The sequence below is a fragment of the Trachurus trachurus genome (genome assembly GCF_905171665.1).
Source record: "Trachurus trachurus genome assembly, chromosome: 5".
Classification (NCBI taxonomy): domain Eukaryota; kingdom Metazoa; phylum Chordata; class Actinopteri; order Carangiformes; family Carangidae; genus Trachurus; species Trachurus trachurus.
Window position 1 is genome coordinate 9,562,957 of NC_139896.1, and position 27,327 is coordinate 9,590,283.

The following is a 27,327-nucleotide window of genomic DNA, read 5'->3' on the forward strand; positions in this document are numbered from 1 at the left end:
ACTAAAGAGTAAAAGGTCCAACTTTTACTTTTCTACTCAGTTCACACGTCATAGCGTTACAAGCTAGTACCGTTAGCTAAATTAAACATTTACCTTTACCTTTCTCGTGGATGCTGCAACTTTATTGCTTGGCACAGGCATGGCCACAAGACTCCGGGTTACAGACCTGACCAGAGCTTAGTTATTCCACCGAGTGAAATCTTTCGACATGAGTAAAAAGAAGTAAGTTTGACGTACAAACAGAAACTTATACAGGCTAGTTAAACTCGGTATGAAGTAGCTGCCTGCCGTTGTCTATCGGTTGCTAAGACAACCGCCTGGTCACTACGAGGGGTCAAAGATCCTCTGAGAGTCAAGATAGTTCACTCGCCCGGTTTTCTTTGCTCATTGTGCATTTTTTACGTGTGTGATAGCAATAAAATCTCCAAATAAATACTTTATATAATGCCTAGACCACTTGTTATGTTAAAGTGTTGTACATGATCTAATATTTTAGAATGCTGCTAAGTTTTAGACCAAGGAAAACGTCATGTAACTTGTGAATAATTATGCCACGTTGTTTTTTTTATTGAAGGGAAAGTTATTAAAAACACAAGCAAATCATGCATAGCCAATAAGGAAAATAATCAACATTAAAAACAATCATAAAAATAAAAAAAAACATTCATTTTCTTCACTACGCAGTGGAATATGGCCTCCTCTGCTCTGATTGGTCAGACGCCTCATGAATATTCTACAGACCCGGAAGTAGGGCGGTACTGCTGTTTTGCTGTCGAGTCACCTCTGTCAGGATGGAGGAAAACGAGCCGCTATCATGCTGAAAAACGAGGGACAAACCCGACAAGCGAGCATCATCATAAACCGGGATAGTTAGTTAGACACGAGTCACCGTTTTATCCTAAACTGCTGCGTCGTTTCCTCACATAACGCTTTGCCAAAATGATGGAAGAAATCGACAGGTTCCAAGTGCCTCCAGTCAACGGGGAGACACAGCCTTTGGTAAGAGACGAAAGACAAATACACATATTTCAAGTATAGGCTGCTAAATCATTCTCCGTTTAAACCACGGTAATATTATTTTATCTCGCCCCAGTGTGGCTGGCTTATCGTCGTAGCAGCTGTGTGCTCATAATCTGCGTGTGCGAGCTAACGAGTCGGGCAAACTGAATCTCTGGGATGGGTGTACATTGATAATCTATAGATGAAAGGCTGGCGGTTATATAGTAGCCTATCTTCCCCCTATAGACTCTACAACACACATATAACACCTACATAAGAATAACAAAAAACAACATTAGTTAAGTCGTTTCTTTCATATGTATAACATGCACTTAACTATAACTGTGTGTGTACGTGTGTGTGTGTGTTTTATCCACGTCAGTATGCGCTTATTGTTTACATCAATATGTGACAGAGGCCACTGTTTTACATTTCGTCATCTGGTGACGTGTGATTTGGGTCGGGATGAGCTGTGAGCCTAAATGATCGCGTGAATGGGAGCTCTGTATCCAGACGATACTGCAGAGTGCAGCCCTGATGATGATGATGATGATGATGGTTATAGGGCGAGGAGGCCCTTAGTGAGAAGAGTGCATGGTCTCATCCCTCCATGATTTATCATAGGACACGTTTCTGACCTGAGGACAGACCGTTATTGTTTACAACATATTGCTTTTCCCAGTGTTTGGACGTCAGGATGACAGAGCCCCGGCCTTGCAGCAGACCTGAATTCAATTTATGTGGCTGCTAAAAATTAACAGATCCATTGGTTTCTAATCGGTCCTACATTTAAAAGTGAGCTGAGCTTTTATTTCAGGAAGGTACCCTGGTATTCCCACAGATGATCCTGATATGCCAGCCTTCTTCTTCTCCATACTTCAAACAAAGCAGCCTCAAACAGCTGTCCCATCCCTCTTTTTAAGTGTTTACCCTCAGGGGTTCGGGCAAAAGCTGAGCTCCAAGTTCTAATGTGCAGTCCCAACTACCCCCGAGGCTAAACTCCAGCAGAAATCACAGAAGAACATATACTTACTCCGGCACAGAAAGTCTCATTTTCTTATGCAGGAGCAATTGCTCTTTCCATATGCTCATTTGAACTACCAGGGTCTTAGCATGTGTCACTCACAGATATTACTGAGGAGTTGTGTCTATTATCAGAAAAACTTGTGTGCCTCAAAACTCTTAAAACCATATATTTTAATTCTCTTTTGCTCTATAACTATTATAATGTGCTTCATACACAGGCCTTGTATGTGTTACCTCTTATCTGTTGCAGCCTCGGTCCCACACTTTAACATTCACACCATATCTGATTGTGTGAGGATCACAGTTGCCGTGGCACACATGGCGCTGCATTTTAATGCTAATAACTTCATTGTGATTCCTAAATCGCATGAATACACTTGGCACCTGGCTCTTTGTTGGGACACAAATAAAAAAAGCTTCATGTAGAATTTGTGTGATTTGAATAATTGTCAATAATCAGTGAAAGCCGTTCAAGCTTAATAGATAGTGTAATGTAAACATGCAAATTATTTTTGACTTATCCTTGATCTAAAATCTTTTTTATTATTATTTATTTATTCATTTATTTTTAGAATGACCAGTGTAGGCTAAATTAGAGATGCAATAACTTATTCCCTTTCTAGTATAGCCCTATTGCCATTATAATTCATAAGGATAGCATGCAACTGTTTTAATGGTCACCTGATGTATCAGTCTCGAGTGCGATTGGCCAGTGGGAGGGCATGATGTATAATCCTACCAATAGCTGGGTGTCTGTGCTGTGTCAGCAACCTAGCGGCTCTTCATCATCAGAGGCAGTAAAGGAGGACAAGCTGATGAAAATACACCGATACACAGATGTGTGTGTACGTTTTGTGTGTGTGTGTTTTTGAGACCGTGAGTGAGTCGAGGTGTGTGTGTGTGTGTCGGTGCACGCTGAAGGTCAGGGTGACAGGCCATGTTTTACTTTTAATACATGAAAAAAAAAACACATCAGTGTGTCACCTCAGATGTCATAGTTCAGGTCTTAATCATTTGTGAGTGACTGTCAGCCGTCGTCCCATGACCTCCCAGGGCACTGCAGGCTTTTAATGTATGTTTTCAGTGACCTATTTGAATGGTCTATGATGCCATTGTATTAAAGATGAAATAATACGGCACACAGCATTAAGCACCTTCTTCTCACTTAGCAACCTTTGGTGGCTTTGCTTACAGCTAAACATTAGACAGATATAATGTAAGCTGTTACATTTTAAGAGGAGTTTAAGGTTTATTGTGGACTACCTGCCTCCTGCCGTCAGTAATTGTGCTGTTTTATGTTCAAGAAGTGGCAGGAAAGTCTGTCACAAACAGCTTAATGCTGAATCTCTTTCATTATTCACAGCCATCTCCTTTTGAAATGAAAAAAAAAAAATCAAAGGGATTTATTTGACAGACAATATGACCCTACCTCATTACAGTATCTTTCTGTGGTAGAAGAGAAGTGTGGAAAACACGAGTTTAAAAAAAAAAAAAGAAAAATCCTGTGGGTAAGCCTAATGATCCGAGGGAAGGGCCTGTCGCAGAACAGAAAGAGTATTCACTGTTGCAGCTCTCATTAATTATTCCAGCCAAGTGAACAATGCTTCATCACCAGATGAGGATGAGAGCCTTGTATCCATGAAGGTATATTTGGCTGCGCTGGGATGCATAAAACAACACACACACACACACACACACAAACAAACACACACACAGCCTATTATTTATCTCCTACATCAGAGGAGGCTGGAGATGGATTTTGATGATTAGCTGTTGAGAAACACTTAGAAGACGTCAGCCTTTTTGCTCTAATGACAGTTTTTTTGAATTATGCCTGTGCATCAACCAGACATTTTGTCAGTTTAAACATATTATCTAATGCCGTGTCACCGCATTGTGTGGTTGGCAGCTTGTTTTTTTTTGTTTTTTAACGTGTTACATGAAAATCGATATGCAAAATAAGCTTCTCACTGTCCGTGCTAAATGCTCATGAATTTTTCATCAGGCCCTCTAATATTGGATAAGCTCTGATGGTCTCATGGAATTGGCCTGAGTGTCTGTAATATTTCACTATAATAACATGAAAAAGGTTTTTGATGAATAAGATTCAGGTCTATCCGTGTCTAGACCAATTTATTTAGTGATCCCTTCTCATCTTCAAAGACACAAATACTCTTTTATTTATTTTAAAAGTGTTTTCATGAAACAATAGGCTTCAGCTTCTTATAATTTATAGACATCTGAATCTTTGATTACATATTCTTGCATTATTTAAATACTTTGATGCAAGGAACATACTGCATCTCAATATAGAGAAGAGCCCACAGCCTTCATGTACTTTAAAACGTACACAAGTTTCAGCTGCAGTCTCTAACTGCTGGAAAAGCACTGTAAATATAGCAGCTGTTAGAAAAAGGTTATTCAGAGCGATAGAAAGCTAAAACGCCCTGGTAGCCTTCGCCCCATGTGGCCCGGTGGAGTCCCTCAGAGTGCAACAAGGGGAGGCCTGTAGGATCAACATAATGTGGAGCTCTGTCAGCAGAACAGGCCCAGAGCGGCCCAGCTCCCCTCTCTCAATCTGGGGGAAACCATGGCTCCAACAGCAGCCCCCTCTGTTCTCCCACGCCTCCTCCCCACGCCATCACCGCTCACACATAAAAGAGACAGAGCCGGTGACATAGGCAGAACACTCAAGCCTATTGATGCTGCAGACCAGGCAGCCATAGTAGAAGCAGCCCCCATAGGCTTGGGAAACATCGCCAGGGTGTCGGACACATGCAGTTTCAAGAAAAGGACCGATTTTCTCGGTGTTGTGGCCCTGTGGCAGCCCACTGTTAAATTGAGGGGCTGTGCTCAGCAGCGAGTTGATCGTGCCCTCAGGACTGCATTCAATTTCACATGCCCAAAGAAAGTATAGCTCCCAATTAATTGGAAGTGCGTTACTAGAAGAAAAAAAAAAAAAACAGCTTGGGTGCAAGTTTAATCCCTGTCAGATACTGAATTAGCAAACTCTGCAGCTGTGACACGGCGAAGGATTATGAAAGTTTCTGAAGTCTCTGGGGTTGTAGTAAAGTCAGATATCACGTGTTAATTGTTAGTGTTGCCATTTTCCTTGAATCAGCGCTAACGTACTCTTCTCTGTGTGTGTGTGTGTGTTTTTTTTTTTCTTCCCAGGACCCGGCAGCGTCCTCCACCTCGGAGGCAGACGCCGACACCAAGGGAGAGACCGTGGCCATGAACTACAAACCCTCACCACTTCAAGTCCAAATAGGTATCACAAACCAACGCATATGTGCAAGTCAGTCAATGCAGAACATGACTTCACTCAGTTTAACCGTGAGCGGTGGCGAAGAGCGGGAAAAGCACTTAAGCACAGCAGGGACATTCGTATGTGAAATTTGCCATGAGCTGCTACTGCAATATTGTTTTACTGCGTCAAGGCGCGGGCAAAATAAATACCGACACTCAGTTTATATCCAGTGCTGTGTTATATTCACTATTCAGGATTATTGTGTGTCAGTGAAATTATAGTTCTCAGCACTGCAATTTATTTTTTCTGTCAGAAGTGTCAGAGCATTTTTTTTTTAAAGCTGCCTCTGTTACTGTACCAGCACAACACTGAAAGCCTTTGTCACATTCATCTCTGTTTAGTCCTAAGGGTTGTGTTCCAAAAAAGCTTGCTGAGGAACACTGTCTGCTCAAATTCACCAGTCAATATCTCAGGCTTAGGATGATTCACTCCTCAGAAAACTTTTATTTTCTAACTCAATATCTATTCAAATAGCGATCTCAAATCATTTAAAACGTTCACTTTGCCAGAAAGATTAGTCATACTGTGTCTTCTGTGAGACTGTGACGTCCATAGACTAGAGACACTGACATAAAAAGGAACTCATTCATATTAATTAAAGATAATCAAGGTCACTCAGCTGAGTTTTATTGATGTATTTACCGATGACATCACGTCCTGTGGTTGCCCAGAGAAACAGAGGGACCTTGCCAGGAAGGGATCAGTGAAGAATGGCACCGTGGGAAGTCCTGTCAATCAACAACCTAAGAAGAACGCCAGGACAAGGTAACAGCTTCCACCGCCTGCCCTTGTTCCTCTCTTATGCTGCCCAACTCTTCCACAGATGCATTAATTAGCATCTGAAGCCATATGTTTTTTGTTTTTTTTATATATATATATATATCTGCTGTTCACCCGTCACTGCAGAACTACAGCAACTAACTGAAATGCAAAACACGTGGACTGTGCGGCTCGCCACTGAAGGCTTTGTGCCCTGCCAGCCGTCTACGCACACCATCAGACTTCCTAATGTCACGACACAAACAGTGCAAACAACAAGGCTTTTTTTACAGACGGGGAATTTGATGTTTGTGTGTGTGTGTGTGTGTGTGTGTGAGGCTGATGATAAAAGAAGTCAAAGCACCAAGCATAAACCCAGTACAAGCCACAGTATCGACAACTGGCTCATCTGTCTAATCCCACTCCCTGGTGGATTAGGGGGGAAATATAAGAATGGATACAGACTGGTCTGAACCTCGGGTCTCTGAGGCAGAATGATAATCTAGAAATGCATGTCGTCTGTAGGCTTCAGATTAGCCCCAGTTTTTGTGTCTTTTTGTTGGAGCTGAGGGAAGAGCACTGCAAAAAAAAAAACAGTCGTGGAACTACTCCGCCGCATTTCTTCCATGATTTGAAATGTTTTCGTGAAGAACACTACGTACATATCTTGGTGAAAAATGTAACTTCAGCTGAGTTCTGTCTTGTTTCTGCCCTTGCTGTATCTGCTCCCCTTCAGGTTGGTGGTGCCAAACAAAGGTTACTCCTCTCTAGACCAGAGCCCGGATGAGAAACCCCTGGTCGCACTGGACACTGACAGGTACGCGGTTTCTTCGGATGCATTTCTGTAACGGCACATAAGAACAAACATTTCAGCCTTGACCTTCGAGGAGAGAGAACACGAGAGATTGGGGCTAACTTATTCTGTAGGTCTGTCTCATGTCATCATGGTACATTAATCCATAGAGCAACTTGAGAGAGTTCTTAACAGAAGGGAACCTAAAAAAGGGCAAAGCCTCTCCCAGGGGCTCAGGATTAGCGGATAGCGGGGTGAGGATTTGGACGGGGAAAAGCGGCTCAGAGGGAGCACTCGCTTCCACCCCTCACCAGCAGGACTGTATTTGACACAGATGAGTCCCACCCTTTGTGCTCCCTGTGTGTGGAGAAGAGCTATGTACACGAGGGGGGAAACTCTCTCATGTGAAATGAGCGCTCTGGAAGCAAACCAAGCTTACATCATGTATTGCATCATGTGTAGAGACCCACTGACAAGCTTTCTGGCTCGCAGCGGCGAACGCAGCACACCCAGCGCACAATGTCCCTCTGTTCTGTTTGTTTACAGTGAATGAAAGGCAGATTTCGCTAAAAAAAAGGAGAAAAGCCTGTTAGCTGCGATGTTACTGCTCCTCCGATCAAATCGTATATTAAAAAGGCAGTTGGTGTCTCGTCCTGTTGACCTGAACTTGTGTGGGCCGCAGTGTGTCTGTGCATTCAGTCTCATTATTCATTATGAGAGCCAGTAATTTCCACAGCAGTGGAGAGACTGCAGCATATTGTCTCCCATGTGAAATCAATACTTTAGAGGTGTCAACACTTTTGTTTTATTATCACCCTATGTGCCAGTTTTAACATTAGTTACGACTGCTGTGAACTATTAGCACTTCTCTAAAGGTTTTCTGCACATCTGTAACACATCAGTGATTACAAGCAGCTCTGTTCAGCCTGTGAAAGTCTAAGAAAATTATCCCTTATCTAGAGCCTAAGAGTTGCATCATGGGAAATGTAGGCTCAAGCTGTTTTTAGAACCACGATCCAACTGAGTCTATAAATATTCACGAGACTCTGACTCTCGCAAACCATTATGAAAGTGCTGTACTGAGTCATACACTTAAAGATTCATATATCATTTTCCCTTTTCATTGCTGCTGTTCAAACTCTCATCTTTTCTCTCTGCCTGCCTTTCAGTGATGATGACTTCGACATGTCCAGATACTCCTCATCAGGATACTCCTCAGCCGAGGTGAGATGTCTGAGGGACCAGGTATCTATGCACACGTTATATTGTAGTTTGTACAGTGTCACCCCACCAGTGTCACCACCTGATCACCCAGTCCCATACTCACACAAGGTATATGTATTGTGCACCCATTGAGAAAAAAAAATGGAAAAAAAATGTACTCTGCTCTGCAAAGCATTCACTCAACGGTTGTCTGTGATGATGCAGTGTATATATAAAATATATATATATCACCATTTCTCATCCAAACAGGTTGATTCCTGTCTGTGTCGTTCTTAGTCTCTTGCCTTTTCACTTCACCACCTAAAGACCTGTTTGTTGTCGGTGTTTTACTGCTTCCTGTTTCTGCAAAAATTGTAATCAATCTGGATAAGCATTGGTTTGAAAATATATATATACACAAATATTCTTTGAATCAGCACAACCGATTACTAAAATCAAATCTGAGGTTCTGCTGATATCCTCTTTCTTGGGCTTCCTACAGCAGATCAACCAGGACCTGAACATCCAGCTGCTAAAGGATGGGTACCGGCTCGATGAGATCCCGGATGACGAGGACCTGGATCTGATCCCCCCTAAAGCAGTTAACCCCACCTGCATGTGCTGCCAGGCCGCTCCCTCCACAGCCTGCCAAATCCAGTAGCACCATTTTTACCCTTCGTCCCTCCAAAAAAAAAAGAAAAGATAAATCAAAAAAAAAAAAAAAAAATCTCCTGCCTGCCACCTGCACTGAGGCCAACTACTGACCCGAGTAGCAGCGAGGAGGGAAAAAAAAACAGCTTGCAATGGCACAAAGGGAAAAAACAAGGGTTTATATAAAGGATAAGAATGAGAAAAGAAAATAGGTCAAGTCTTGAGAAAGAGTCAATATGTACAGTATCTGTGTACGTTCCTCCTATGGTAGGATCTGTGCATCTTACTTCTGCATTGTTGGTTCGGCAGTGACACGACTGACTGATGGCAGAAACTTTACCTCGATGGAAAACATGTTACTTTTTTTGCTTCTCCTTTATTTGACCTCCATCTCATGCTTGTGGATATTTTTTTTTTTTTTGGTTTACGAGGACCGTGAAGGATTGTGCACCGTTGTGGAAGGACAAGAAAAAACAACAAAAAGCGGGATGACAGGAACTCCGCCAAAATCTGTGTGTAATAGCGACAAGGTGTCATCATTTGGCAACTGCACCGCCCATGGAAAGTACTTTTTCTGCTTGTTGCATCATTGATGGTAATATTCAATGGACAAGAAGAAATAAGACATTTTGTAGTGGCCACTGTTTTTTTTCTTCTTTCTCTATCATCTTTTTTTTTCAGCCAGTCTGTTTTTGTTTTCCTGTGCATATACAGTATGTGTCAAACTTAAAAATGACATGTGTGTGTCTGACTATGTGCAGGAAAGTAGTGCTAAACCATTGAGTTCCTTCTGATAGATACCAAACACACACAACATTAAAACAGTAACTTCACATTTTTTTATTTGAATGTTTGTCTGTCAGACCGAGGATGTGCTGCTTAACTGTTTCATATTCATTTAAAAGAAGCTGGAAACAAATAGTTTTGCATGTTGCCTGTTAACACTAATGTCTAATGACCAGCCTGTGCAGATAATTTATCAGTTTCCTTCTTCTTTTTTTTTTTAACTGACCCTTCCTAAACACATCTTTGTGCCGATGACACTTTACGTAAGGTGCATTTTTAAAAACATAGTAATATTTAGGATCACCTGCTGTAATATCAGTAGATTTAGTGATTTTAGAAACAATGGCAACAGCTCATGAGTCAGTGTTTGCTTTTACTTTGTGTTTTTTCACGCTCGCCCCCCCACCGGAGTGGATGTTTATTAAGACGAGGCAGAAGCAGAAGCAGCCACCACACTAGTGAATGTGGTTACAAAATAAGGGAATCACTGAATGGATAAAAGGCTTAGAATATGTGCAGATACATAGAAACCTACATGAGAATGTGTACAAAGTGATTCCATATCACCTGGAATGAAATTTTGCAGAAAAAAACATTTTTGCTTTTTTTTTTTTTTTTTTGCATAACAAGGAAAGTATAAAATGCTTTGCTTTCTTTGAACTTTTTGTTTTAGTTTAGTGTATTTTTTGTTTTGTATACTTGTACAGTTGTCCATACTCCCCCATCAGTTTGAATACAACTAATTTGTCCTCATTTCTGGACAAGAGCTATATATGTAGCACCTGGCACAGCTGTGTATGGTCAATGCTTTATGCCAATGGATGTTTTCCATGATGTTGAAAAGGAAGTAGTCCTTGTTGTGTAGAATTACTGAATGCATTCAGTTTTTTTTCTTTTTTGTTAATGTTTACATCAGTCTAAAGACATTTCGAGAGCTCTGCAGACATCAGCTGTTTTCTAGTAGGTTGCATGTGAATCTGCTCGGTGGAAGATCAGACTGGGTTTCCCAAAAACACCCCAACATTGAGAGTTTTTTCACATGTATCTCGCTGACCTTGATGCATATTTTAACTAGTGTGACACGGGGGCAAAAAAACAAAACAAAAAAAACATTTTGTCTTTAGAATATTTTAAGCCCAGATAAACTCTAATCCTCCTTATGGGGAAGACAGATGTTAATATGCCTACAGATATAAGTATGTGTGCACTTTACACTGCGGTCTTAGTTATTTTCTCAATGGCAACCTTCAGAATAATCTGTTGATTGGTGTGCAATGGATTTTAAATACTGTGCATCTATAATGAACAATCTCACTTCAAAGTTTTTTTTTAATATATATTTGGCCGGCTGTTTTCGGGAAACCTCACGTCTTTCATAACTGATGTTCTGCAAATTTTGTGAAAACATTTCACTGAGTGGCGATACTGTGTGTACTGTATGACTCCAGAATGACAGATCTGCAAGCATATATGTGTGTGATGAGGACAGGAATAGCATCATAGATTGCAAATAAGGTACAGTGTGTGTTGATAATGTATTGAGTAGGGAAAAAAAGACACAAACAGGACTGCAGTAGGTCAGGTAATTTAAAAAAAAATCACCAATGCATCTACTAGCTGAAGTGTGTGTTAGGCCAGTAGCTGTGTACAGTACATTACAATATTAACATTGAAAGGACTGACTGTGTGACTGACTATGGTGCTTCATTCATTTTTTTTTTAAGTCATTAACATCATCCTGATGGATTCACACATGGGTTGTCGAAGTCCTCTTTTTATCGAGTGAACTACTTCAGGCCAATGTTGTCTCTTCTCTTGGGGGCGTAGCTTCACTAAACCTCCTGAGTTCTGAATCTACAAGTAATTCATTGTAACAGAAGCTATTTATTTGCAGTTGAGTGTGTTTTAATTTATTTTTCATGTACGGGGAATAATTCATATACAAAACAAATGCTTTTTATTTGTCAGATGTTTATTATGATGATTGTGAACTGGTTCCATTTAGATTTTAACAGTGTTAAAGTTCTGTGTATAGTGCAACATATGAAAAAAATAAATATTAGATATCTGAATTTTGATGTTGCTTCTGTAATGTTTGGTTAGTGCACCTTTTTTTTTTTTTGCTTTGTGCCATTTCTTTTTCTTTAAAAAAAAAAAAAACCGTATCCATGTTCCTTCCATGTTTCACCAGTAGAAAGACAGAATGATTAGAGGGTGAAGCCTCCATGCAGGCTCAGTCAGATTCAAATGCTCCGGTCCAACACGTCTTCAGACTGCCTCAAACTGTTGTCCCTGCAGGAGATGAAACAAATAGCTACTGTATGAAACACTTTGCCTGCCACCCACACAGAGTCTCTGCTGGTGATGTGTTATTACCCACTGAAGTGAAGTGAATGAGAGTAACATTGCAGCCAGGAAAGAGAGGATGGAGAAGAGCGATGGATACATGGATGGAGGAATAGTGAGTGTATGTGTAATATGTGTGAGTGTGTGTGTGTGTGTGTGTCTGTGTGGTGGGGGGTTGGGTGTTTGTGATTAGCTTCCAGTTGATCCCTTGGGAGCAGATGGTGAATGGTGGCTTACCTAGACGCCTTGAATCCCAGGAGCTACAGTTGTGCGAGTCCACGCTGCAAGGAGTAGCACTCAAGTTGGGGAGAAGGCTCATGAGACGGGACGGCAGGAAGACGGGTGAGAAATGATTCGATACCGCAAATGCAGAAAGTTAGACTCTTGTTTACTTCAGGGTTATTGGTCAAAAAATTATAATTAAAAAGTGTGTGTCCTAATAGCAGATTAGGTTGGTTGAGAACAGGGTATTACTAGTCCAAGCCAAGATGAATTGTTCTTCAGCAAGTGTTCTCAAGGATATTATAAGGTGAACTTATTGGCTGTTTTTATAGCACAGTGATTTAGTGTCATATTATCTGCCTTGTCAACGCTATTTTTCTTACCAGCACTATGTTTGTTATAATGCATGCATGTACCCTGCAGTCTGTGTAGTCTTGTTTAAAGCCTATAACACCAACCTCCATGCATAGACCAAGACCATAACGGGACGTGACATAATGTTGCTGAGAAACCTGGGTGTAGCTGCAGCGGTCCTGCTGCTGCTCTGTGTGCAGCGCCTGCATGGCTCTGCTCTTCCTGCTGTATCCTCCTATGAGTTCACTGCATACAGGATGCAGCAGTACAACTTGGCACAGCAGAAGTATGGTAAGTTTAGAAAATCACCTGCAGATAGGTGAAAGTAACAAAGCTGTGACTGAAAACTATAGGTACACACATACAGAATGCGTCTTGTTAGAGAAAATATACTTGTGGCCCTTTGCAGGAGGTTTGACCCCTTGGTTGGGACCCACTGCATTATATTCTCTTACTCTATACAAGGTAGAAAAAGTAGTACCATCTCAAACAGCTTGAACAGTAAAATGCCACATTTCCACATAGAAGTGTATGTATAGTATAATTCACTGCATTAACATGTACAACTAAAGACTGCATGGACACCACACACTAAATCCATTTGCACTGTCATTTAATGGGATGCAATCTTCAGAATAGAAGTGAAAAAAAGCATGCACATACTCGTAGCCCAATGTTGGGTGGGTGCTGGACCAGAAAACATAACATGAAGGTGAAGAAAAGTCCGCAACACCAATGCAAAAACAGATTTATTTCCATGATGTTTCGAGCGCACAGGCTCTTCCTCAGATAGTAGATACAGTACCAATGTAATCTTCAGGTCACAGACGTAAATTGAATGTCACTGTATTATTTGACAGGTGACAGTAAATTATATTACATTTTTGACAGGCAGCACGGTGGTGCAGTGGTTAGCACTTACGCCTCACTCACAGCCATCTCGCCAAGCACTTTATCTGTACTGTGAATCTGTGTGTGTTTGTCTACAGTACGTGTCAGTCTTGTGATAGACTGGAGACCTGCCCACACTGTACCCTACTCTTATCCTATGTCACCTGGAATCTAAAGACTTAAATACTTAAATGCAATAAAACCACACTTAAAAAAGATTGTTCTACTAAAAGTATGAAAAGTAGTGGTACTTATCATATAGAACCTTGATCTGCAATGTAACTATAGCTGTGAAATAGCTGAATGTTAAAATTTAAAATTGGTGGAATAGAGGTATAATCTCATATAAAATGGGAATTTCATGCTGATATTTATGTTATTTTTTGTCTTTTCCACCGAGGTTGCCGTGGAGCCATCGTGGTGGCAGAAGCGCGGTCGGCCGACGAGCCGGTGCTGACCCGCCGCTGTGTCATCATGAAGGTGCAGGACTTCAGCACAGAAAAATATGAGGAGGCCCAGAAACAAAATGCTGCTGCTATATTGATCTTACTGCCCAAAAATATCTCCAGCGTCTCCCCCGACTCTGTTCAGGTAACAGGTGCTCCAGTCCAGGACAGACAGGACTGAAAAATATCTGGCGGGGTCTTATTATCTTATCTAATCTTATTCAATCTTTTATTCACACACTTGTTTTCTGTCTCAGTCCTTCATGGTGAGCGAGAGCGAGACCTTGCTGAAGGAGACACTCATGCCAGTGTATGTTGTGCCTGAAGATGAACAGCTGCTTTACATGTATGAGGAGGTGAAACAGGCCGCAGCCACCCGAACCTCATCTATAATAGTCAGAGGTAAGAGGGTCAAGATGACACACTGCAAAAACTCAAAATCTTACCAAGAATATTTGTCTTATTTCCAGTCAAAACTAATCTCATTATACTTAAAATAAGACTCATCACATTAAAAAGTAGCTTGTTTTTAGACACTTTTTTACTTTAAAGCATATTTTCACTTAAAATAATCTGATAGTGGGGCAAGTGTTTCTTTCTTATTACAAGCACAAAAAAACTTACCTTCACTGGCAGATTTTTCTACTTATTTCAAGTGAAAATCAGTTTGAAACAAGTGAAAATGATCTAAAAACAAGTAGGCTAGTTCTTTTAGGTGATGAGTCTTATTTTAAGTGGAAAGAGATTAGTTTTGACTAGAAATGAGACATTTTGACAAGAAAATAAGACAAATATTCTTGGAAATATTGTGAGTTTTTGCAGTGCATATGGGTTGTATGTATACTGGGCAGATGCATTATTGCTATTTTAGTGACAGAGACACACAGGTTACATGTGAACATGGCTGTAAAGCAGAAAAGGAGTGAGTGATTGAATGGATACTAGGAACCAAATAGATACTACTAAGAGGAAAAACAGCAGCATGTCTGTTTTACAGTATATTCAGATCTGTCTGTCTTTAATGTCTGCAGTCCTTCGCAGCATGGTCACAGCGACAGCCTTTCAGATGTTAGTGAGCAACAACGCTGCGATCAAGGCCGTCACTGACAGCTCTGTAGTCACGATGGAGGTGAGTGTCAGACCTGCTTGTTTTGGTTTTGCGATCGCTCCTCACTTCCGCACTTCCAAGTAATTGGTGACGTGTATTTCAGGGAGTGCTTCCAGGAGCGGGGGAAGATGTGCCCACTATTGTCATCAGTGCCCATTATGATTCATATGGGCTGGCCCCGGTGAGTCACACAGAGAAATTATAAGGAAAAAAGCTGCACCATGTTAAATTGTTTGACCATCTCTCTTTTAAAATGTATGCTATGCTGTTTATGTGTGTGTGTGGCACAGTGGTTGTCTTATGGAGCAGACTCTAATGGCAGTGGGGTCATCATCCTGCTGGAGTTGGCTCGTCTCTTCCAGAAGCTTTATAGTAGTCCACGCACCAGACCACCGTGAGTTACAGCTCCCATTGTAACATAACAAAGCACATGCAGGTTCGCCCATACATTGTGTGACTAAGTACATTATTTGAGCATTTCCTTTTTATGCAACTTCACAAAACACAGACAGGGACAATTGTGCTACATAATGAGAACCTATTCACTTAAACTTAAAGTATCAGTGTATAATACCTGTATATATTATAATAGTTTTTCTTGTGCAAGGTTTTGAATACAAGGCTACATTTCACATTAATAAAAGAATCTGAAACCATCTTCTACCATTGAATACATGGATATAAAGGACCCAGTAATGCCAATTATGCAACCGTGTAATGTTATGAGACCAGATATTCATGGCACTGTTCAGAAATAACATCCCAAACGTGGCTGAAAACAGATTGTGAACATGTTCTAACTTCTTAGGTATCACTTAATGTTTTCCTTGACTGGAGGAGGAAAATACAACTTCCTTGGCACAAAGAGGTGGATTGAAGAGAATATGGACCATGCAGGTTAATCTTTTGACTTTCCTGAACATGTGGAAAATCCGCTGTGTGTTTGGTGTGATTCATTAAAGCCAAACATGCTTCCCCCCACAGAGTCCAGCCTCCTCCATGACAATGTGGCCTTTGTTCTGTGTTTGGATACACTGGCCAACAGTGATGAACTGTACATGCATGTTTCCCGCCCTCCTAAACCCGGAACTCCCATGCACTCTTTCATTCAGCACTTGGAGGAGGTAACACACTTTGTTTGTTTTTTTCCACTGCAAGTCTCATCATCGGTTATTAAGAATTTGCTCTAAAGTTTCTGGTATCTCCTCCTCCAGATAGTTTCCTCCAGATTTCCCTGGATGAAAGTGGGTTTGGTCCATAAGAAGATCAATCTTGTGGAGTCCACAGTGGCCTGGGAGCATGAGCGCTACAGTCTGCGCAGGATCCCTGGTTTTACTCTGTCCCACCTGGAGGACCCCAAGTCTGAGCTCCGTGGCTCCATACTAGACACAATGTAAGCCCTAAAAATCAATCTGAACAGCACAAACACACACACACACACGCCATATTGGCCATTTTCTGAACATGTGAATATTTTCTCTTAGATCGCAAGTTGATTACAGGAAACTGAAGCGTAATGGCATCATCATAGCAGAAGCACTGGCCCAGTACATGTACAATCTCTCTGACAAGGTGAATACATTTGTCAAAACAAGAGTACAAGAGAAACACAGTCTTGGTAATCTACGGTCTATTTGTTCTGCATGCTAATGTATAATTTCTCTGTATTATCTTACACCAGGGCTCACCAAAGGATGTGCAGGTTTTTAAGGGCCAAATGGTAAGATTCTGTTTATTTTAGTCAATATCCAAAGGAAATGGCTGACCTCTGGTGGATTTTACAGGCATTACATAGTTGTTGCATCATCAAAGGCCCAGGCTCATGTAATGAATTTATCTTGTTAATTTGATTCAGCTAAAGATTTGGGGGAACTTCAAATAAAACCTCTGCCACATATGAAGCAGTTTAAGTGCTGCAAAGTGAAGAACGTTTATTACTTTCGGCTCAGTATAATGTGAGAATAATTTCTAGTTGTAATCACAAATAAGAATGAAAGAATGTTCCAGAGTGGGTCTTTCACAGTTTCACAGTTCATTACAACACTTTCATATATGAAAAGTAAGCGTTTTATTATTTTTCTGTGTGAACTCAACTCTAAATTCTTGATGCAGGACTTCCATGATGGTCGTGTTGCCAGTCTGATGTCTTTCCTGACGTCAGTCCCCCGGGCAACCCAGCTGCTGGATAAAGAGCCCAGTCACATCCTGTTGGTCAACTCACTGGAGCACGAATTCAAACGCTACCTACAGCAGGTCCACAGACACAATTTCCGACAGGACAAGAGGTATCACATGACAGCAAGAAGAGCAAACACACAGTGTATAGTGTTATTATTTCCAACTATGCAACATTACTTAGTTAACAATAATAACTAATTTATTCTCTTCACACAGGGACCCTGATATTACCTTTTTTGATCAAATGGACCAACCAATAGTCATGTACAGGTAAATGGCTGTGTTATAGTTATTTTGGTACATGCAGGCCTGGGTCTTTGAATACGAATTGGATAATAATGACACATTTCCCTCCCTCCAGGGTAAAACCTGCAGCTTTTGATCTTTTCCTTGGCGGCTGCATTGCTGGTTATTTGGGGATCGTTTACTATGCAATCCAGGTTTGTTTATGATGTCCATTCACATTGTATTGTTGTATTTCTTCCTTGTACGGTAAACAGTATTTCACCTCGCTGCTTGCCACACACTTCCAAAGCTTAATTTCCTAATCCTACATCCTGTGTATGTTCTCTCTTACAGAATTTCGGCTTTCTATATACAAAGCTGAAAGCAGCAGTGAAATCCAAGCACCACTAAAGTCCTGTAAGACAACCAATACTGGGTCTATGACAGCGGCTTTGAAGTCTGTACTGCACTTGTTGGACTTCTGCTTCACTGGCTGCACTGAACATGAAAGCAATACAACAGGATCATATGTATGCACAACTTACAGTGTGCATTGGCTTTGAAATGTAATATTGTTTTGAGGATGTTTGTTTGTCGAGACCCTCTGTAACACAAACCCTTTCTTATAAGAACAGACTGAATTTCGGTGTTTGAAGGGGATGAGACTTAAACTAAATAAATAAAGGACAAAGGTGGGAAGTTTTTCTTTCCTTGAAATATCCTGAAATAGGACACATCAACCACAGCTTGGATCTGATTTGAGCCACCGTGAAGGACGTCCCTGCCACATAATTACTATGATTCTCCGCGTCCTCCGCTCTGCATCTGTTGACATGGATTTGACTGGGCTTAACATGGCTGTCAAACAAGGCCCAGCCACTGCGGTGAGATGAACAGCCAGCTTCTGTCACAGATAACTCAGTGAGAGCAGTGGAGACACAAAGGCACCCTACAGCACTTGGTGAATTATTGATGCTCATGTGGCATGCTGACAGTGAATAGAGGTGACCCCGGATGGTGATGGTGGTGGGAGATTCATAGAAATCCCAACGCTCCCTGGGTTTGTTCTGGTTCTGTTGTAGATCTGATAAAAACTAAGTCTGTTTTAACTACAAGGCAGTGACAGAGCCAGAAGCTGATAGCCTTCGTGTTTGAGATCACTGCTGACTAGTTTGTGAGGGTCCCTGGGAGGGAAGTAGGTCATGGACACTGACCCCAGGTATGTGTGTCTCTGCAGGGGGCCGAGGGCTTAGGAGGATTAGTGGCCGAGTGCTCAGGTAGCACAAAGAGTTGTTCTGGTTCAGCAGGGATGCTCTTAACACGTCCCTACTTCCAATACAGTAGATTCAAAACAGTAGCTACATGGTTAAACAAACAAAAAAACTGTTCACCATCTCTTTGGTCAGTGATTTCGATTCCATGCATGCATCCATCCATCTACAACAACTGATGCATTCACACAGACGCTATGATACATTAAACAAAAAGGGGTAATGTGCAGCAGCAAGATAGATGGCATGCACAACACAGGAATACAATAAAGTTGAAAAAAATAAAACAACCCAGAGATTTGTCAGATTTTGCAGAAAGAATAACTAGTAGACCTAGAATACACAGGTATGCTGAAAAGGGAGGAGCCATGGCACCAGGTGACAGGGGAGGAGAAGGATGTTCATGACTTTCAGGCAGACTGAGGGACAAGCAGTGGTAAAATAAGTATAGGACAGTAAGTAAGTGAGGATGGTTCCCCAGCTCTACGTCACCGTGTACAAAGAGCAGTTTGCCTCTCCTGGCAGGGCAAAGAGAGCGCAACTTCGACCCACCTCTGCCCACCGCAGAAACAACCCCCAACCTCGACCGGTAAGATGCAAAGCCCACAGTGCCACACACGTGGACTGTAGAGGTTTAAAATAGTAGAGTGATTGTAATGAGCGTGCAAAGAGCTGTGGAATTACTTAAGAAAATATATCTCCATAATGAGTTAATGTATATGGAAGTTGTGGGCCTTCAGTGTACAGTATGTTATTTAACAAATACATAGATTAAATACATGGCTTAAGGTGCGAAAGGACTTATTGGGTCACTTACCAGTGGCACTGTATTGTTTATCATGTGGCCTGACTGAAGTGTCTTACACTAATTGGTAGCTGGTTGTTTACACTTCCCTGTGCTTGGTGAAAGCTGGATCCCATCTATTATTCAGTACTTCCTCCATGACTCTTTATTTATCCAGACATTGAGTAAACAGAACTAAGAGCTCCGTGAGTGCAGCTCTTATAGCGTCTGACTGACTGCACAGGAGATGTATCAATAAGGTTTTTTTTTTTTTAAAGAAAGAAAAAAGAAATCTTACTTTTGCAACAACACTGAACACTCATATTTGCATAGTTTTCTCATCATAAGTTTTTACATTTTTGTGACACAATAAAATTGGACTGAGAAAGAAATCAAAAAGAGGTCATTAGGTTAAGTAAAAAAGAGCCAAATGTAAAAAAAAAAAAAAAAAAAAAAATTATAAGTTACATAGCACTAAAATTAGATTTGTATTTAGGTTCACATGCCGCATTGTGTATTTAGGGAGAACTGTTCTGTCAGGTGGACCTGGTATTATCTGTGATAATGATTTTTTTTCTTATCCTCTACTTCTTAAACTTCTTCTCACATAATTCCCTCCTTTCTTTGCCTTTCCAGGACTTTCTGTTTCCCCGGAGTCTACAACCTAATTACAGGTCAACCCGTACCCAACTACACCCCTCACCCCCTGTGGACATTGGCCGTCCTCTCTTCCCTCCTGTGAGACATTTGTCATTTCACAGTCCGGTTACAACTTGCCCTGACAACTATCTAAAAACTGCACAGGCAGGCAAACCGCAGCACATGCCTCCTGTCAACCCAGCAGCTGCAGAGCAAGCTCTGCCCTCTGCTGACAGGCTGCAGAAATTACAGCTGACCGAGCCTCCTGCGGGCACTGGCATTCAGCTCCAAAGCGCTTTGAAGAACCCACAATGGTAGCAAATTAATCATTCATTCTATGGCTCAATGATAACGCTGGAGAAACACTGATTCTGATTGATTCTCTCTATAGGAGAATGGATTATCAGAGGAATGTGCATCCACTCTCAGCACAGCAACTCAGGTAAGAAACTGATCTCTGACCTCTGACCTCCTCTTGAGGACCTTTGATCGATGGACATGATTGAGTGAGAAGTGAGTGATTTACAAGTCTTGTTAATGTGATAAAAGATACTGAAGCTTTCATTGTTTCTGACAGGCAACATGCAGGTGCTCAGCTCCGGACAAGACCCCAAACTGGCAACCCACCTGCAGCTCAGCACCACTTTCAACGGACACAGTATCGCAGGTCTCGCTCTAACAGCACTCTGGATTATAGGTGCATATTCAAATTGGTTGTATTAATATGAATAATAATCATTTGAATAATTGAATAATAAACGCTGAGGTCTAATCCCTGCTCCTATGTTTTCTCTACCAGCGGGGGCTACAGCTGCTTCCATGTGGTGAAGCCCTACCAAGCAGGACACTACATCATACACCCAGAGTTTGTGTCTGAATGCCTTCGTTAGGAGAGCACCATCTTACAAAGCGTGGGGCTTGGAGAGCTCCTTGGGGGGGGAGGTGTCTAGGTGCCCACCCCCCAAGCAAAATGAGGGATTGTTAACTTCACTATTGTTTAATTCTTTGCTAATTAACCCAGGGAGACAAGGTGTAAGAATGAATAATGTAATGTAGTTTGCACTCTAACCGCTATTATCTCCCTGTATGCAATGTGGACACTTTTACAATTAAGCACTAAATCTGAAACAAAGATCTTCCCATAAGGGGCTTGTGGTGATCAAACTGAAGAGGCACCGTGGCCCAAATGCATATCTGTGAAGACATTAAAATTTTATTCTACTTTCATAGAGATTATTCTTGTAAATGTGGTATAGGTTTTTTTTTATTGCATGTTTGGAGGGTTAAAGCAGAAATAGTACTGCAATGAAATTTTACTCAGGGGTATCCCAGACTTATTATCATGATTATCATAGTTACTTTCTGGTGAAACCATATAGTAGAGGGAATAAGGTCATTATAAACATGGCATAGAAAGCTCTTGAGTCACCACAGAAATATCAACGTTTTTTTTTTCTTTTACAACTTTGCTAATTGCTCTTCTTTAAAATAAAATTATGTTTTGTTGGTGTATTATTTCCCTCTTTGTGAAGTTTGATCAAACCATGTCGAGCTGTGAATCTGTGCAGCATGGGGGAGGAAAAAAAAAGAAGAAAAAAAAAAGATAACTGTTCATATCTACTGGACTACATTTCCCATGCGCTAGAGGGCGTTGAACATGGGCGGATACTCGGCAACATGCACTGATGCCTCTCTCGGTCCTTTTCTGTGAGCTGTGGAAAAACAAGTGGTGGCTACTGGCTGGAGTCCCCGTGGAGGTGCTGCTGCTGCTGCTGCTGATCGGTAGGAAAACAACTATTTCTAATGAACAGCTGGAAAGAAAAGTGAATTAGCAGAAACGATACAATATGTTTGTGCCACGTTGCTGTCACGGGGCCACTGTTACTTTCCCTCCGTGAACTTTCTTGTACCACCCACCACCCATAAGGCGCACAACAACGGCTTTCTGTACGTCGGACTTATATGGGAATTGTACAGTATGTGCAAGTTGTAGAAAGTTCAACTCTGTCTCAACTCTGAAACTCAAAACGAAGACCGTCAGTGTGCTCTGTAAAGTTCTCATGTGCGTCTTTATCCAAATGTATAATTTGCTGAAGACATAAACAGACTATGATCAGCAACATGCCAACACACACAGACACACTAGTTCTCACACTGCTTTGACTGTATCAGCACTTCAGTGTTTTCTCCATGTGACACAAGATAGAGAATCGGCTGAAAAAGCAGGTATGAAGTTTCCATAAACAAATAATGGTTCCTCTAGTCTAGTCTGAAGGTTTTTATGCGTTTTCAGCTTTATTCACTGAGAGAAACATCACAAACAAAAAGGTCAGTGTTGTTCTGTGAAGAAAAGTCATGAGAAACAGACATGCCATTTATTTATTTATTTATTTTTCTATTTGAAAAGTATTTTCTTTTTTGTTGTTTTTAATTTTTCAGTGTTTCACTGTCATTACAAATAACATGACTAGCCCAAAGTTAGTAAGGAATTAATGACGTATCTTAGGTTAAAAACAAATGTCGGTGTTAAGTAGGCCTAATTGTATTACTGTTGCTATTATATGTTCCATATATAAAAGAGTAATATTTAATTCAATCCTTTAACATACCAGCTACCAACCCTAGTTGTGAATATTTGTTTTCCTTTCCTTCATATCAATAAATTAAATTTTTAGGGCTTGGGGATGAGGATGAAGATGAGCGTTCAGATCTTACCTCTTTGACAATTCATATAATAAATCTTAATCAAGGAAATAATCACCAATTTAAAATCATAGATTGTAATATCCCTCCTTTACACTTCTGTTAAAAACATGAAAAATAAAAACAATTTCAGAATTTTTTTATTCAATTGACCTGATTTACAGTATGTCCAGGTCAGTTTAACAGTAGCCTCAATGGATTCCCAAGGACCCAACAGTTAGTTCTCCGTTAATTAATGATGGGCTTATGTTATCACTCCTGTTGTTGGGGGAAATCCATAGAAGGGGTGTTTGAACACAGAATTAGTCAATTAGATTGCTAATTAATAGCAAGCATTTTTTATTATCGACCCTTGCTGCCAAGGCAGAGCATGAGGGTCAATTGCAGTCAGGACTAGTCAGCAGACGGGGAAGCTGGAAGGAACTGAACTCCCCCTGCTCTGCTGTGCATTCTAATTTAATCTATTCTGATTAGCTAAGGCCAGGAAAACGAGCTTCAACCAGTTAATTGCCTCTAAGAATTTCTCCGGTGTCTCTGATGGGAGGGTCAGTAAGTTTGTATGCATTGGACAATAACATGGACAAGTATTTTCTGTTTTTGTTTCAAAATGGTAGTTTTTCTATGCCTAGAATGATCCAGTTAACTTTCCAACTTCCCATTTTGGTTAGTCTGGCTTGATGGAGAACAAAGTTTAGTATGCTTTCCTCTCCTCCCTGGCATTGGCAGAGCTTTAAGGCCAAAATCCCCTTCTCTGCTTCTCCACTTCCCTACATACAAATGAGTCTTCTTTCAATTGAACTCATATGTTAGAATTACTGCTGGGGACGTCCACTTTATCTTCTTATGGGTAACTGGCAGTAGATTTGTTTTGTTAAATCCCAAACACATCTTTAAAGTTTACATCTTGACAGTGTAATACCTCTAAGTGCTGTGAAATCACTTGCTGTGCAGCAAAGCAGGGCATGTAAGACAATGCTAGAAATGTCATGAAGGCTTTGAACTGACAGGGAAACAAAATAGACTGAGAAATAGGTTGACATTTTGAATGTGTGTGGTTCTGGTTGTTTTCCTGGATGTCTCTGATAGTTAAGTCAATATATTCTGACTATTCCCCATTGGTAAGCAATATTAGGTGAATGTACTATACAAAGGCTGCAGCAACAGGAAGCAATTTTACAGTAAACAGTTGTTTGAGTACATAAGAGGAGCAAATATTGCATGGGTGACACTGACTTCCCCCCCTCTCTCTAAGGACATTCAGGCAAACAGACACAACAGCGGGGCCAAAGTGCAACAAAAGAGGCTCCTTGGAAAACATTTCCATGGACTGCGGAAAGTTAACTCTCGGATTTACCCACTGAACAGCAGAAGAAGACAAACATGTACCAAGTGGTGCCCGGAGGAGCAGGGGGCACAATTACAGATGTTATCCCCAAGCAGAAACACAGCAAGGACACTCGACCCTTAGTCGGAGCTGGAGTTATCGGCCTGGTGCTGTTGATTGCAGCAGTGACTGCCTGGTGTTATTACATAGCCTCTCTACGCAAAGCTGAGCTGCTTAAGACTCAGCTGCTGGATCTGAATAAAGATGGCTACATTATCCGCAACCAGGGAGGGTCTATTGTTTTCAGGATGGATTTCAGGTCAGTATATTTAAGTGGTGTTTGAAATGTGATGTCTCATTGTGAACATGCCAGAAGAGAGTCTGAGAGTATAAAAAATTCAGTTTGTTTTTTTTAATCTTTACAGGTCCGGGACCTTGGATTTGGATTCCTGCACTAAAGAAGGGGAGATGCTGAGCTGTGAACGCACCACTGATAGGAAGCTCAACTTCTTCATCGAGACAGTTCGGCCTAAGGACACAGTGCAGTGCTATCGAGTGCGTTGGGAGGAACTAGTTCCTGATATTCCAGTTGAACATGCCATGACATACAAGTTTGCACATTGGTACGGTGGTGCGGTGTCAGCAATTCAGCACTGGCCTATTTCCATTTCTGGCCAACAGGCTCCCAAACCCTTTGTTACAAGTGACATCTACTCAAACCGCAATGAATTTGGTGGGATTTTGGAGAGCTATTGGCTTTCGTCCAATGCTACGGCCATCAAGATCAATAATTCTGTGCCCTTCCACCTGGGCTGGAATGACACGGAGAAGACCATGTCCTTCCAGGCGCGATACAATGACAGTCCCTTCAAACCAAACCCAGGGGAGGCTCCATGTGCTGAACTTAGTTACAGAGTCTGTGTGGGCTTGGATGTGACATCCATACACAAGTATATGGTCCGCAGATACTTTAACAAACCAAACAAAGTGCCATCATCAGTCATGTTTCGCCATCCCATTTGGTCGACTTGGGCTCTACACAAGACTAACATTGACCAAGAGAAAATCTTAGCGTATGCTGCGAACATCCGTAAGCATGACTTCAACTGTAGTCACCTAGAAATAGATGATGGCTACTCTAGCGGCTACGGGGAATATGAGTTTGACCTAAATAAGTTCCCAAATGCCTCGGCCATGTTTCAAAAGTTGAAATCGGATGGATTTCTGGTGTCACTCTGGATTAACCCTTTTGTTAACTACGACTCAGCAAACTTCCATACTTGTGTTGAGAGGAGCTTGTTTGTCATGGAGCCAACAGGACGGCTCCCAGCATTGGTGCGCTGGTGGAATGGCATTGGTGGCATTTTAGATTTCACCAATCCAGATGCCCGTGATTGGTTTTCTACCCAGCTACGTTCATTGCGCTCAAGGTATGGGGTGACATCTTTTAAATTTGATTCAGGGGAGACCAACTACTTACCATGGAAATTTAGTACCAGAACCTCCATCCGAGACCCAAGTTTTTTCACAAGACGTTACACGGAAATGGCTATTCCCTATAATGATAGAGCTGAGCTGCGAAGTGGCTACCAGTCCCAGAACATATCCTGCTTCTTCAGACCAATTGACAGAGACTCTGTGTGGGGCTATGAGTTAGGTCTCAAATCCCTTATCCCCACAGTGCTCACTATTAGCATTCTTGGTTATCAGTTCATTCTACCAGACATGATCGGAGGGAATGCCTATCTGAACCGCACGGAGGGAAATCATGCATTACCTGATCGAGAACTCTACATCCGCTGGCTGGAGCTGTCGGCCTTCATGCCCTCCATGCAGTTTTCTATTCCGCCATGGGAATACGACATCGAGGTGGTTGAAATTGCTCGGAAATACACAGCTCTCCATGAGAGTATTGTTGCACCAAGGGTCCTGGAGCTGGCTAGTGAGGTTGTGAACACTGGGGACCCAATCATACGGCCCCTGTGGTGGATTGCCACAGGTGATGAGACAGCCTATAAAATCGACTCCCAGTTCTTGATTGGGGATGACCTCATGGTAGCCCCAGTTTTAGAGCCAGGAAAGCAAGAGCGTGACATTTACCTACCTGCTGGCCGTTGGAGAAGCTACAAGGGGGAGAGATTTGATATCAAGGAGCCACTGCATCTCACAGACTACCCTGTAGACTTGGATGAAATTGCTTACTTTGTTTGGGTGTAGCAAAAAGCAAAGCTGATGTATAACATTTGCTTAATCCACACTGCAATTTGCTTGTGAGACAAGCTTGCCAGAATAAATGCTTATCATAATAATTGTTTTTAATAACACATTACAAATGTGACCACTCAAAAATGCTGAAAACCTCATTGTGATTTTTAAAAGTTAATTAGATTTTAGTAACATCTTATTTAGCATTTTTTGTGATTTAATGGAAACATAGCTAAGTAGTGTCCTTAAAAGCAAGACTATGTTAATTTCTGATTTACCGTAAGTGGCTGTTAGGGGTTAATAATTAACTGTGATGTGTGGTCATTGATAACAAACTGATCATCAGGTACACAGCAATATATGTCGAACATTAGCCACAAAAAGCTACTGGTCATACCACAACAAATAAGGCTGAAACAATCAAACCCTTAGTACGTACTAATGCAAGTGAGTGTGCTTTAATGCTCATTAATTTTTCAATTAATTATTACAAGGAAGAATTTTAAAAGTTACTTAGTCTTGTTTTAATGGCTATACAAATTATGTATATGATATATCTGTCAAAAAGGGAATATGCAAACTGTGAATTGATAAAGGCATAATTGCCGTCGTAGGACATAAAGTTGTTTTTGAGTGTCGCAGTACTTTGAGGTTAATGTAAGCCAAACAAATCGTATTCTGGGAGGTCGATAGAGGGGATGTCATTGTTGTCACAAGACATATTGCAGGCTACATAAAACCTTGTACATCTATAAAGAAACCTCAGTTTGACTGAGATATCCTACTTTTTCTTTGACACTAATGACTCTTCTACTCTTCTGCCCCGAGATACTTCTCAGGAAGTCAGCTTTTATGCTCCACTTATTGGGATGAATGCTTGAAGTTTTGCTTGAAGTTTAATCACTACAAATTGCATGTGCTCTCATTTGTGTAACACAGTGTCACGTAACTTCTCTTGGCCCAGAAGAAGATGCCTTTTATTAGGCACTAAATATTTTATGCTCTTCCTCAGGTAACAGTTTTCTCAGGCTGTGGTGTGTTTGAAGTGTCTGCTAACTATCTTTAATGTGCTTTGTTTACTCTGAATGCAGCTAGTGATACTAT

At 41.2% G+C, this 27,327-nt stretch overlaps 3 protein-coding genes across 5 annotated transcripts; all 3 read left to right on the plus strand.

Moving 5' to 3' along the window:
* The first annotated feature begins 773 nt into the window (after positions 1–773).
* On the plus strand, positions 774–11,510 carry fam219aa (family with sequence similarity 219 member Aa). Of its 3 annotated transcripts, none has more exons than XM_083972324.1 (6): positions 774–999; positions 5,200–5,296; positions 6,007–6,100; positions 6,831–6,911; positions 8,057–8,132; positions 8,593–11,510. In XM_083972324.1, the coding sequence occupies exons 1-6, from the start codon at positions 940–942 to the stop codon at positions 8,749–8,751; spliced, it is 567 nt and encodes a 188-aa protein (XP_083828450.1). In that variant the 5' UTR covers positions 774–939; the 3' UTR covers positions 8,752–11,510. The 3 variants fall into 3 exon arrangements, with proteins under 3 accessions (XP_083828450.1, XP_083828451.1, XP_083828452.1); XM_083972325.1 differs by having other exon boundaries at positions 8,057–8,111; XM_083972326.1 differs by having other exon boundaries at positions 8,057–8,111; positions 8,596–11,510.
* Positions 11,511–12,592: 1,082 nt separating this feature from the next.
* On the plus strand, positions 12,593–17,708 carry LOC310985632 (BOS complex subunit ncln; the record flags this gene model as incomplete). Its single annotated transcript, XM_083971251.1, has 15 exons — positions 12,593–12,740; positions 13,741–13,931; positions 14,044–14,188; positions 14,818–14,915; positions 14,998–15,075; positions 15,185–15,288; positions 15,703–15,791; positions 15,879–16,018; positions 16,109–16,287; positions 16,379–16,466; positions 16,576–16,614; positions 17,007–17,179; positions 17,289–17,342; positions 17,434–17,512; positions 17,652–17,708. The coding sequence occupies 15 exons, from the start codon at positions 12,593–12,595 to the stop codon at positions 17,706–17,708; spliced, it is 1,662 nt and encodes a 553-aa protein (XP_083827377.1).
* Positions 17,709–24,074: 6,366 nt separating this feature from the next.
* On the plus strand, positions 24,075–26,670 carry myorg (myogenesis regulating glycosidase; the record flags this gene model as incomplete). The annotated part of the gene is made up of 2 exons (XM_083972426.1): positions 24,075–24,337; positions 24,444–26,670. The coding sequence occupies 2 exons, from the start codon at positions 24,075–24,077 to the stop codon at positions 26,233–26,235; spliced, it is 2,055 nt and encodes a 684-aa protein (XP_083828552.1). The 3' UTR covers positions 26,236–26,670.
* Between the last annotated feature and the right edge of the window lie 657 nt (positions 26,671–27,327).

Excerpts from the sequence above, each read along its gene's own strand:
- fam219aa (XM_083972324.1), top strand. The coding sequence starts at position 940 with ATGATGGAAGAAATCGACAGGTTCCAAGTGCCTCCAGTCAACGGGGAG. Across the intron at positions 1,000-5,199 it reads ACGGGGAGACACAGCCTTTG|GACCCGGCAGCGTCCTCCAC; the intron begins GTAAGAGACGAA and ends TTTTCTTCCCAG. Across the intron at positions 6,912-8,056 it reads GTCGCACTGGACACTGACAG|TGATGATGACTTCGACATGT; the intron begins GTACGCGGTTTC and ends CCTGCCTTTCAG.